Raw genomic sequence first — 13,492 nt, forward strand, 5'->3', positions numbered from 1 at the left:
CCTCATATTTACTTGGATTGCTGCCTAGATAATTGCTCCCTGTGGGATAAATAAAAGTTATTGGTTTTACTCCCCCAACCTCTTCTCACATGTTCAGAGTCAGCAGTGGAGGGTCCCCCGCCCTCCCTCTCCTCCGCTGCAGGAGTACAAGGAGACGGCCGTCTTCCTCCTGTCTTCCCGCCGGCCTCTCACCTCCTCCTCCTCTTCATCTCGTCCCCTCTCCTCCTCCTCCTCGTCTGGAGTAGGAGGCTGCGAGAGTGGGGCTGGGGGCCCCCACTGGGAGGATGAAAGCACCAGCAGTGAGAGCAAGTCCAGGTACTGCACCTATAGCTAGGTTTCTATTCAAATCTATCAAAAGTTTGGCAAAAGTCACCACAGACGGATGAGAACTTGACGACGTACATACTGGTGGTTATTATGGAAGTAATGTCGAGTGGAGGAATGTTGTGGTTTTCTCATCAGTGCTACTTTTCATATTGTGACTCCTTAGTCCTTTTATTCGCTGAATCTGTTCTTTCCTATTCCATCTGTGAAAAGTCAAACATTGGGTATTTGAAGGCTTTGAATTCATACGCACACTATTAGGTTGTTAATATGGATCCATTACATCGTCACCATTGATAGATACACTCTGTCCAAACGACCCCAGAGGTCGGGGTCACGTGACAAATCTGAGGAAAATTATTCATTTTTTAGGGGATATTTAATTGATTATTGGGCTTTTCTGAAAAAATATTGAATCAACTGAAGTACAATACAATACTTATGGGTGGGCAAAAATGTTCCAAATCAGTCATTGTAGATAATTATCGAGATAATTATCTGACATTTAGCAGATGATTCAGAGATACCAGTGGTCTGTAAACGTCTTCATGGACAGAATTTTCCAACTAATGCAAAACATCCAAAGCGACCACATGGGTTATGTCTCAGTGTATAAACACACTGTACATTGGCCTCTTTTTATAAGCACTGCACATAATTGATTTTAAAATCATTTTGTAAAACATTTCTTTCAATTATGTGTTGATGTTCATGAAAGCGTGTATATCCCTAATCATCAAAATGAGAAGAGCCATATTAACAGAAAGTTTAAAGCTCTAAAGTATGTGTGTGCGAACTGTAAAATGGGTCATTTTTGTGTGTCTTTAAGTAGTTTTTAATCATATCATTTATCATGTAACATTAAAGCTTTCTCCCTGGCTCTCTAGTTCTTCTGGAGGCCGCTACAGGCCCACCTGGAGGCCTCGGAGAGAGGCCCTGAACATCGACAGCATCTTCATCCGCCAGCGAGCCTCCTCTCTGGGATACAACACCCTGCCTGGTCCCTCTCATCCTCCGGAGCCCCGGGACTCCCTCCCCTTGGCGGGACCCACTCCACCCACACAGCCAGGGCTACTGGAGGCGGAACGGAGAGAGATTGGGGAGTCGGAGACGGGGTTTGGGCTGGTGGGGCAGCCCAGGTCTCTGGGCAGTGGGCGGACGATGGGTCCCCCTGCCCCTCCGCCTCTGAGAGGGGTGGAGCATCAGCCACGTCTGATTCAGAGAATGGAGAGTGGCTACGAGAGCAGTGAGAGAAACAGCAGCAGCCCCGATAGGTAGGAAACCCACAAATTCTGATTACTGTCTCTACCTCTTTCCCTCGGTTGGTTCCTTTGTCGCTCTTTTTCCATTCAGCTCCACTTTATCAGCATCAAATATAAATGTGACACTAATAATAACAAATGGTCCCACGGTAGAGGGACTTAGCAACAGATCAATCACTAAACACATTTGTCTATCTATATAGTTGGCATTCTCAACAGTGTTCCTCTTTTGTCTCTTGCTCTCTCTATTTTCTTTGCGTGTTTCTCCACAGGGAGGTGGGGCAACAGAAACGGGTGCTGATGTCAGGCCCGTCATGGCGTTCAGTGCCCAAGTCGAAGAGCAGTGGCGCCATCCTGCAGGAGCTGCCCTCAGCCAGCTGGGGCAGGGGCGCCGCCACAGGTGTGCATCTGCGCATGTGCTACTGTACGTCGTCGCACACCTGTTGCAATTCACACTTGATTCACCTCATATCTGTGCACCGTGTTCAGGCTCAGGGCGCAGCGAGCTGGATGAGCTGCAGGAGGAGGTGGCGAGGAGAGCCCGCCAGCAGGAGCAGCAGAAGCGGAGGGAGGCAGAGCGGGAGGCAGCCATGGGATTCAACCCCAAACCCAGCAAATTCATGGACCTGGACCAGCTCCAACACCAGGGTAAGAAAAGAATGAAGGAAGAATAAAAGGAAGAATGGTGTAACAGTGAGTGGAGGAAGGAAATAATAATGTTTTGGAGTATAAATGTTTAAGGGATTGGAAATGATTTTTATTTTTATTTTTTTTTTTTAAAAAAGGCAGTTTTTTGTCCTCATACCCACAGATTATAGAGCAGCCATCACCAAAAGAGTCTAGGGGCCCACTGAAAACTCTCTGAGGCCCAGACCTTAAACCATGACCCTGATCAATACACAAGACACGGATCAATAACTCCCCCAATTTAGCTTCACAACAACGTGTGTAATTATCCATGAACGTAGATTTCTTAAAATGAACATGGAGTGCAAATACTGACATATTAGGCCTAACTGGCAGACACTTACACATAAAATGCCAATGTTAAACCCAACATCAACCATTTAAATGTGATTGTTTTCTTTTTTTAAATCTATTGTATATATTTCCAGTTACTAAAACTGAAAATGAAATTTATTTATTTATAGTTAATGACTTATCACAGCCGGCAGTACCGTCACACCTTGGGAATCGCTGTTGTAGATTCTTTAGAGAATGGGTTAGAGTTTTTTTTTTTGTTTTTTTTTGAAAACTTTCACTATTTGCATCGTAGGGTCTCTTAGGTGTGAACTGCCTCTTTAAGGGGAATCATACCTGCATTTAAAACTGTAAAAGGCAACTTCTCCAAAGAGCCTTTTGAGTCACCAATGAGCCATCGGTGACTCGGTTCATTTTAAATTCACCCTCGCTTTTCACCTCGAAAGAATAATTAAACCGAGGCAATTACATTTCTAATGGACGGATGTGAGACTTTTTCCTCGTTTCCTTTTTTTTCATCAATTTGTGATCGAGCGTATCCTTATGTGAAAACCTCACCTGGTGGGTCACATTATCACCTGTTGTCTTGTTAAGTGGTGACAGTGACTTATTTGTCCATGTTTCTGTCTGACCTCCTCTCTGTCCTCTCCCCCATCTGTTCGTCTGTCGCTGCATCTGTCTCCCTACGTCGATATTCTCTGTTTGGTCATTAATTCAGTATGTGCGTTCATAACTGTATATATCGGGGGGTTTTGTGTGTCTGTGAGTGTGTGTGTGTGTGTGCATTCTGACGAGCAACTTGAATGTCAGCCCATTTAAAAGGAGCACCCAGCTAATGACAGATGTTAATTTAACCGGTTAATTTACTAGCCACAGGAAAAGCGGAGACTCTAATCTCGCCTGTGGCTCAGAAAGGAGGTTTTTGTAGGTGAATATTTGGCTCAATTTGTCATTTCACATCATCTGAGTAATCTCATTTCAGGATTAGGGGGCCCACACATTGTCATCACAAACAAGGAGAATGTGGTTTTGAAAAATGTAGGTGTGCAGCGGAGAGGAAGGGTCAAACAGGTGCTTTATGGGAAGTGTATTTGGACCTCTGCAGCGATCTTGCACATTTTGATTTTCACTTCATTGACCCAGAAATTTGCCATGAAATTTGCTACAGACATTCACGACGGCGCCTAATGATTGCGGCGATCCCCCAGACTTTTCCTTAAGCCCCACAATGACTTTGAGATTTGTTCACTTGAGACAACTCAACATGCCCTTAATGGATTTAAATGAAAATGTGCTGTGTCCTGTGGCACGAATCATTATCGACTTTAAAATACCTGCCAAAACGAGGGCTTTTTTTTTTTCTGATGCGACTATCTGTACAATTACATCATTCATCATACCTTAAATAATGTCCAAACAGGAGGGATGCCACCCGCCGTTAAACACCAAAGAAGAAAGAACTGTAAAAAGAGGTGATCAAGTGGAAAGAGCCTCGTCTTACTGCACACTAAGTAGTACACATTTGTGACTTATGTCCATAGAGGCCTTGACAGGTTTGACACACTGCTGGAAAGACAAAATGTAAGTCCAAATTTCGTGTGTGTGTGTGTGTGTGTGTGTGTGTGTGTGTGTGTGTGTGTGTGTGTGTGAGAGAGAGAGTGAGTCATGTGTGAAATGCAGGTGTGCAGGTTTTCCCCTCCAGCTCAGCACAAACTAAATCTATATCAGGGGTTATTATTCCGTGTCCTGTCTGTCCTACCATGTGTGTGTGTGTGTGTGTGTGTGTGTGTTCATCCTCATGTAGCTGACACACGGACACATGTGCTCGGCTCTCTCTCACGTGCGCACACACATCGCTGTGAGTACATTCAACCTTGATGAACTAACTGAAAGGACACATTTCCCCAAAAGAACAGATGGCATCACTATGGTGCGCTTACATAACAGAACGTGGGTTTCCACATCCGTAGCAATGGTTTCAGGTGAAGTCCAGACAAAGTGCCTCACTGTAAGAGGTCATTACAGACGACGACGACAACAACAACAACAACAACGAGGGCGGCCTTCAGCCATCGTTCATTTTGTTCTCCTCTACTGCATCTTAGTTATAACAAAGTAACACCATTCAGGGTGCGTTCACAAGGCTACGTACTAAAGACAGCTTTCTCTGGAAACAAATCTTTTGATCTGTCCCTTTCTTTTTCCCTCCTGTCTGGTGCCTGTAGCTCAATGAATGTAGCCTCAACTTTGCCCCTCATTTAGTCTAATGTCTTTGACTCACTAACGTCACAATAAAATTAACATATTGATACATTAACACCCGTGTTGTGAAGTGGGAAAGGAACTGAATTTGCCAACGTGAGCGAATAAATGCACGTTTGTAGATCCTATGATATTTGCAGTTAAAGAATATTGCAGAGACGGTGTGATCGATGGCTGGAGTACCACGACGCCCATGAGCCCCAGAGCTGCCACAAATCCGATGTGCTCTTTGGATGTGAGCGGGAACAAAATACTCATAAATAAATAGTCATAAATTTGTGTGAAACTGGCCCAGGGTGTGAACGTGAACTGAATGAAGTGGAATTTATTGTCTGTAGCTCACCGTAAGCAGCAGAACTGTAAACTGGGGGAGTGCTGGATATTACGTTTTCCTTTGGGTATCTACCAATACCGATTTTAGCCCCGACGTGATTCTCCATGTAAGAGAAGAAATAAGCAGCCTACAACATGAATCAGCTAAAATCATATTTTTTATACAGCCAGTTTATAGCGACACGTGCAATATTACAGAATGTTTTGATTGCCATTTAGATTTTACATTTTTTATCTGTCCAATATCCCATCATATCAGTTCATCCTTAATGTAAACTACTTCGTAGTCTCCTTCCAGTCACGTCCATAGAACAGCTTTTAATCAAATAATCTATTTGACTATTTTTTTTAAATTGTTCATTTAATCAGTTCAAAGTAGACTATTAGTAATCATTTAAAGAGGACACCCACTCCCACTTTGCAACTGTATAGAACACACCTGTTGACTAGAGGAGCGTAATGCATGCCAGCCCCCTCATAACCACTCTTTCTGCTCTGCTTCTCTCTTCTCTGTCTCAACTTTGTCCCACTCATACCCCGGTGACCTCACTCTCCCTGTCGATATATATATATATCTTTCTGTCTTTTATTTTCCTCTCCTCCTTTTTCTTTGTTATCTCCCGCTCTATTGGTAACATCCTCAGCTGTGCTCAGACCCCTGCATGAGGCTAACGCTCATAGCGGATTGGCTGTAGCTGCGTGCATGAGGAGCACTGGGGGCCCAATCAAACGCAGGCAGGAACAGGAAATGGAACGGGAGACGGGAAGCGTCCGTCCACAGGGGCCTCACAGGTACCACCACTGTCATCTCCTTGTGTGTCTGCAATGGTACCTCAGACCCTCTTTTTTTACCCCCCCCTCCCTCATTTTGTGTGTGTGTGTCCACACCTCAATTTACCCTCAGACCCACTTCAGGACTACCGTGTGTGTGTGTGTGTGTGTGTGTGTGTGTGTGTGTGTGTGTGTGTGTGTGTGTGTGTGTGTGTGTCGTTTTGGGTGCTGGCTGTTTGAAAACACCTTTTTGTGTTTGTCTTCAGCTCTGGCTGCTCAAAATCCCAGAATCCCCACACACAGCACTCTCGCACCCTGCTGTCTCCGTATGTGTGCGCGCGCGCGTGTGCGTCTCAATGTGCATGTGTTTTCCAGCACACACATTTGACTATATACAGTAACTTCTTCTCCCTCTGTGTTTGTGTGTCTGTTGCAGTGCAGTAAACGCCTGCTTTTCTGAGCTCTGTGTTGCCATCGAGAATAATGACAGCGAGGTTGTGTTGCTCTCTGCTTTTCTGCGCTTCACCGCTTCCCTTCATTGTTTTTCTGTGTCGTTCTTTGTAGCTGTGTGCTGCCAAGGCTTCCCTGTGCTCTGTGCGCTCGGCTGATCTTTTCTTCCATGCACTGTGAAGCTGCAGTTTCTGCCCTGTGTCCTGCTTTGAGATTGCAGTCAGAGACTCTGTGCTGTGGTTTGTGTTTTTGCTTCTTGCTGCGGTGCCTGTGTGTCAGTATGTTTTACTTTTGATGCGTTAGGATGTTTTCTTTTTTTTCCGTTTCTTTTTGTATATGTGTGAAGGAAAAGTGAGTGTTAGCAGTTTATTTTCAACAAGAACTTTTCCTGCAAATGGAAAAATGTTTATTTTTAAGCTTTTTGTTTCAAAATATAGCGAAAACTTTAATATTTAAAAGCAGACAGACTCCAAATTTATTTAAGTTATGAGATGAGATGTGACCTTTAGATTTCAGAACCAAAAATCCAGAGATACTAATTTATACTCTTTATACAATAAATGTATTTATTGTTTATCACAAATTTACACGTCAATGAGCATCGCAAATTAAACTTAGGCTCGTGTTGAGCTTGGAAGTTACTAATAGAATAATCCTCCTGTGACATGTTGTGAGAAGTCTCAGTGCTGCAGCTGAATAAGGACAAGGATTGTTGGTGTTTAATTGTTAACGTTAGTCCCAGCTTTTAGTTTAAACTGCAGCTAAATTTGCTCAAGAATTAATAAACTGTAAATCCAAACTGTTAACAGCAGGACTGGAGTAACTGGAGGAGGAGGTGGAGGTAAAGCTCAGCACTCAGCCACTTTTATTACCTTCCTCCTCTCCTCTATTGATCAACACAAGCCTCTGATTTATGGCCCGCTGCTGCAAAGCCTGCTGGGTAATTACTGAGGCCGAAAAGAGACGGGAGAGTTAATGTGGGGGATGGGGACTGGATCCTACTTCGACACATATAGGCCTGCACTTGCACACTTGGATCAAAATAGACACACACAAATTTACTGACTTGCTGTTCACAAATACCAACACACACACACACACACACACACACACACACACACACACACACACACACACACACACACACACACACACACACACACACACACACACACACACACACACATTGAGCCATACACACACACACAGCTGATACACACACACACACACACACACACACACACACACACACACACACACACTGTAGTTCATTGCACAGCGACAGACTGCAGAATATGTACGAGGACAGCCACTAATGCTCAACATACATCATAACCTCCACATATCAATATATGTAAATCAATAAAGTAATATAGTGTTCCAGTGAGACTGAGCTACTCCGCACTGTTGAGGCAGAACATTTATTTTCAGTGTTGATGTACTGCACCAGGGCTCGCTGCAGCAGAGGGTAGATTACGGTTTGGAAAATCAGATTACAGACGAAATCTCCCCTCGTGTCGTGAGTCACACATACAGCATGTTTCGGATCAGGAAGTGACGGCATGGCCTGCGAAATGCACAGAGCAACGCTTGCACACGGGGCTGCATCATTGTGTGTGTGTGTAGCTGTTTGTTTTGTACGTTAGCGTGTGTGTGTTTGTGTGTGTGTATCGGTGTCTGCTTGTTTATCCTGATATGCTGTTATGACCTTCCCTCTATGCAGTAACTCACCTGACGTCAGAGACCCCCTGTCTTCTGCATCTTTATTTTCGTGCTGCTGGCTGACTGACACCCTCCCTCTCCTATATCCTCTAGTGAACAGCCTGGCCCGGTCCAAGTTCTGCTGACGCCCAATCAGGAGGAGGAAGAAGACCAGGCAGTGCCCAACCAGGATTCTGCTCTGGGCCCGGACCCGCCCCTTCCACTCTATCGGCCGGCTCCCCCTCGCCCCCCTCTCACCCTCAACATTACTCACCCTTGTGCCCCTTCCAGCCGAGCGAAGGAGGACGAGGGTGGTTGTGTGGGGAGGAGAAGAGAGGAAGAGGAGGTTGGGAGGGAGGGAACAGGGGTGAGGATGTGCGAGTTGCTGCAGGCAGGGGGGGTGAGCGTCAGACCTCTCGGGAAGCATCTTGCCATCTCTCTGCCCTCGCTTCCGTTGCGTCTCTGGGATACACACACCGCACACTCCACACACCTTGAACCCCCGCACACACACCTTCCCCCTCCACCCTCCGCCCCTCCCTCCCCCCTGGAAGCAACTGGGGAGAGGAAACCTCTCGCGCCTCTCTGGCAGCCTCCGCAGCCCCACTCCCCCGCCGTCGCCACTCAGCACTGGCTGAGGCACGGCGCCGCCTCTGACGGCAGCACACGTCATTGGTCCTCCTGGAGTTTGGACCGCCCTGATGCCGTGGTGACACCGTACAGCACACCCCCAGACTGCTGTGTTCCCATTGGGCCCCGGGTGTCCAGCCAGAACTACAGCTACAGTTGCCAGTCGTCTCCAGGGCACTACAGCTCCCAGCATGCCCCAGGGCAACACGGTGACCCTCGCTGTGAACACGAAGAGGCTGAGCTGACAGAGCTTGACTCCCTTTACCAGGCCAGTCTACAAGCAGGAAAGACAGGTACACAAACACACACACAGCCTTAACCTTAAACATAGCCAGTTAATCCTAACTAGCTATTGGTCTCCTTGAGGACAAATGTCCTAATGTCTAAGGTCAGTGGTTATGCCAGAAAAGGTCCCAAAGACATAACACAAGTGTACACACTCACACACACACCAAACCAAGAGCCACTATGATAAGTAGTATTCAAACTACATGCATCATTTAGATATTAATCCACAAATAATGAATAGAGAGGATTCAATAATCACATAGTGGAGTTTTGACCAAACTCTACAAATAGTACAAAAGAGTCCAATTTTAACACTATAAAATTATAAAAAAAAGTTTTAATTTGAACATAAATGACAATATAATCAGGGTTGTTGTTAGTTTTCAAAACAGAAATGTGTGCATTCTTTAGTTTGATTCCTACTCGTCTTGTATTTACTGTAAAGTCATGGTCACATCCATGTTTTTTTTCTGCCTAAATTCACTAAAGGCAAATCTCACAGCATTTCCTTTTAGTCTGAAACAGAATATAGTTTACATTACATTGTACATAATCAGCATATAATATGGAGCTGAGACACAGTTTGTGGCATTTGATTCAGGTTCCGGTTAAAATGACTCTTATTTTTCAACAGTAGTCTTAATGGAGTTACTTCCTAAAGCTGTTTTTCAGTTTTTATATGTATTCACTGTTCGTCAGAGATTGTTTTGCCACATTATTGTAACTAATTACAGAACTTTATTTAGGTGTTTAATGGCTTTTGGCATCTGAAATGGTTCTTTTCAGTCATCCAATTTATCATAAAACTCCCTTTTCCTTGTTCTTGGTGTCGTCACCGTCTTCCCCAAATTTGGTCCATCTGAAGTCAGAGTTTCCAGAAATGTATTACTGTAAAATGCTTATAAAATATTGCATATGATACACAGAATTTTTAATTTGTTGATGGTGTATATATATATATATATACATATACACACACACACACACACATATATATATATATATATATACATATATATATATATATATATATATATATATATATACATACATGTATATATATATATATTCATATATACACATATATGTATGTATATATATATATATGAATATATATGTATATATACATATATAAGACATATATAAGAAGAAGTGTTCAGGTTGCTAATGAGCCTAAGTCAAATGGCACATGTCGTATTTTGCAGAGGAGGCTCAGGCTGTGTTCACGGTGTCACCTGCTGACTGTGTGTGTCTCCAGGCTGCAGCCCATCAGAGAGGCTCATATCCAGAGTGGGAGGGCAGGCTCGCTCTAAGACCCCCAACGCAGACATGGAGAGGAGTGTGTACGGGGCAGACTGCACCAGCACCCCCACCTACCTCAACAAGGTGACACTGGGCGTCTTTAAATTGCAACACCGCCCCCCCCCTCCACCCCACCCCCACAGGTCAGCATTTGGATCCATTTCCCAACCTCTGACAGACATTTTGTCCCTCTGCAGCCAATGATGTTGCGTGATCTGCGCTTTGGGGCGGAGACTGACGATGGGGAAAATCGGAGGCAAATTGGACGCAGCCTGAGTGGCACAGTAGTGACCTCGCGCCGCAGCCGCATGACTGCAACCCGCAGCTTTGTGAGTGGCATTCCCTCAGCTCTGCTGCCCCCTTATGGCTGTGCTCTTGAACTACATCTGCCTGATACATCACCGTGGCACTTTACACATGGCTTTGCCCTGTGCTCTTCTTCCCTGCTGTTTGTCCTGCTTTTTGTTCTCCTTTCTGTCCTCTTTCTCTGTGCCTTCTCGTCCTTCTCTTTCCTCTTTCTCCCTCTAAGGTGAAGCAGACTGATGTCAGTTCCTCTCCTTGCTTACTTCCTCTCTTCTGAGTCCCTGTTGCTATTCCACCACTATCATCTCTTCCATCATCCTCATCACCTTGTCATGACCACCTCCCTCCACTGCTTCACAGGTAAAAAAAAACCAACCTGTAAATTACATTAAAAACAACAAAAAGTCACAAGCTTAAGAATGGGACAGTATACTTGTGTGCCAGATGAATGTTTTGAGAGCAGCTTTAGAATCAAAACAGAAAAGCAAGGTTTTAAGTCGTGTCCCGGTATTTTGTGAAAACACCGGGGAGCATTTTAGTTTCTGGCAAAGCACACTCATCCGGCACTAAAGTAGGCTAAGCCCCTGTTTGCACATGGCCATATCGCGGGGATGTGGACTGATTATGTGTTGGGGTTGTTTTTTTTTACTGTGGACAGTCAGTCCTTTTTTTTTTTTTTTTATCCCTGTGCAAAGATGCCATGTGTCATGTGTCACATTACACTAAGACTTAGATCATAATCCAAAATATAGACACGGTGACTCAAAATGACATTTTACTTCCGTATTTTGGGAAGTGACACAATCAAGACTCAAGTTAAAAATGTTATTTTAATCAGAGAAACAGAATCAGGGCAAATCGCCCTTACAGTATGCAAAAATTTGCCACGCTGCATGTTTTTGTGTTAGTTATATAGATTCACTCTTATGCAGCAAAGAGTCTGACAAACAGAGGTGTCACTTTTTACACATATCACACCTGACAGCCTTTTTTACATCATGTTGTTTGTCATATGCCAACGACAGCATCTCTTTAGCAGAGACACTGTATTTTGTATTATTATTTTAATATCTTGGATTAGAATAACTCGCTTGAACCACAGGAAAAAACAACCACCAGAAAAAAAATGTAATATAATATAACTCTATTTTATCTGCGTACCATAAACCCATTAAGCGGGTTTTTATTGTGGAATTAAGTCTTGTCCTGTTCTCTTGTTGCTGCAACATTTATGTTCGTCTTCGACCATGGTGACGTGTTACACGTGCACAGATCCTCTCACACTTTACATACTCTGGATATAGACCATCATGGAGCTTTGACGTACATCGCTGACTTTAATCGGCCAACACATCACTGTTTATTGTATGCTTGTGTTGCTGTATCTTAATTTATACAGTAAGTCTATCTTGGGTCTGGTCCCGTCATGTCTTCAATCATACAGGACTTATTCTGAGGCATTTAAGTATTTAAAAACACAACTCCTCCATTCTGGAACATACTTTATTTTATTATTTATTTTGTTATTGTAATGTTTTGGGGTTGTTGTTTTTTTTACATTGTATGCTGGAGAGAGTCTCTTAACTTAAGATGAGAAGCTTTATTGAAGACAGCTCAGTACCGAGGAGAATCAAGACAATGCCGAAACATGAACAATGACATGTTAACACTTGGGCATCCTCTGTTACTCTGTGAACCCAAGAGTTAAGGTATCTATCTCTAGAGGGGAGGCTAAAGGTCAAGAGGACCGGCACCATCCTCTGCTGATACCTAGGGTCAACCATCGGTCCTTTTCCCCCATTAGCGTTAGGACAATGATATAAGGAAGAACACTCTGTAGAGAATTTAAAAGGTGCCAGGGTTGCACAGAGGCCTTTCTGATTTGTGAGCAGCAGCTGGTCTATACTGAGTTGTTAGGTTTGTATTTAGGAATGTGGAAGTTGCTAATTTAGAGATGGCCGAATAATAAAAGAACCTATATGTACCGCTATCTGTCTTGGCCGGGACACTGGATCATTCCTGGTTAAATAAAGGTTATAATAATAATAATTATAATAATAATAATGAAAAAAAAGAAGTTACTTTCATGAAGTGACGCCACATGACCTGGGTGATAAAGTAATGGAATCAACACTCTTTTAATAATGCGTCTTTTTTAATAAACTCATAAATAGTCGCATTAACCAATTGACCTTTTGTTATCAATAATTTAATAATTAGCCAATTAGAAATCAATATGATTACAAAGCAGCGAGTGCAAACACTCACTCGTCAGATTTATATTCACCATCTTCTACCGGATTAGATCTGAGGTCAAATCGATTCAAATGGGTCCACATCTGGTCTTAAGTAAACAATGCGGTGTGCACCAAAAGGTTTACTTTGTATATTGTGTTGTCCTGTGTACGATTGTGTGTCACTTATATGTAAACATTGTTTCCCACAATCCGAAACCTGAATTTATTCACATGTCAACACCTGCTCCAGATTTCTGAGTATTCACTGAAATCAATACAAAACAATAACAGTATCATTTTTCCAAATCAATAATGTTGAATCAAATCTTTTGAATACAACAGCAACTTTGATGCTCACATTTGAGCACAATCTGTAAAATCACTCAATAAACAATTAACCAACTCAAACTAATGAAATCCACATTTGTAATCTAATAAAACTTAGAACAAAGAAGAATATGCCAAATGTAAGACATTTCATATTCATTGTCTATTTTTTATTAAATCTATCTGTTGATTCTTTCAGCAACATGTAGTCTTTTCTGTTGACCTCCATGTTAAAGCTACAGTGTGTACACCTTTGATACCGTGTGGATGGAGACAAGGAATATTTATCCCATCAAACTCAGTCATTCAGACTGAGTTTTT

At 43.2% G+C, this 13,492-nt stretch overlaps 1 protein-coding gene across 1 annotated transcript in view; it reads left to right on the top strand.

Moving 5' to 3' along the window:
- The window catches only part of usp54b (ubiquitin specific peptidase 54b), a 51,760-nt gene that overhangs the window by 35,663 nt on the left and 2,605 nt on the right, over nt 1-13,492 (top strand). The window contains exons 12-19 of the mRNA XM_044014469.1: nt 98-315; nt 1,212-1,598; nt 1,859-1,986; nt 2,076-2,234; nt 5,807-5,954; nt 8,199-9,007; nt 10,261-10,388; nt 10,502-10,633. Coding sequence (XP_043870404.1) covers nt 98-315; nt 1,212-1,598; nt 1,859-1,986; nt 2,076-2,234; nt 5,807-5,954; nt 8,199-9,007; nt 10,261-10,388; nt 10,502-10,633 — 2,109 coding nt within the window. The remainder of the gene's footprint in view (nt 1-97; nt 316-1,211; nt 1,599-1,858; nt 1,987-2,075; nt 2,235-5,806; nt 5,955-8,198; nt 9,008-10,260; nt 10,389-10,501; nt 10,634-13,492) is intronic.

Source organism: Solea senegalensis, linkage group LG18, assembly GCF_019176455.1.
Source record: "Solea senegalensis isolate Sse05_10M linkage group LG18, IFAPA_SoseM_1, whole genome shotgun sequence".
Classification (NCBI taxonomy): Eukaryota; Metazoa; Chordata; class Actinopteri; order Pleuronectiformes; family Soleidae; genus Solea; species Solea senegalensis.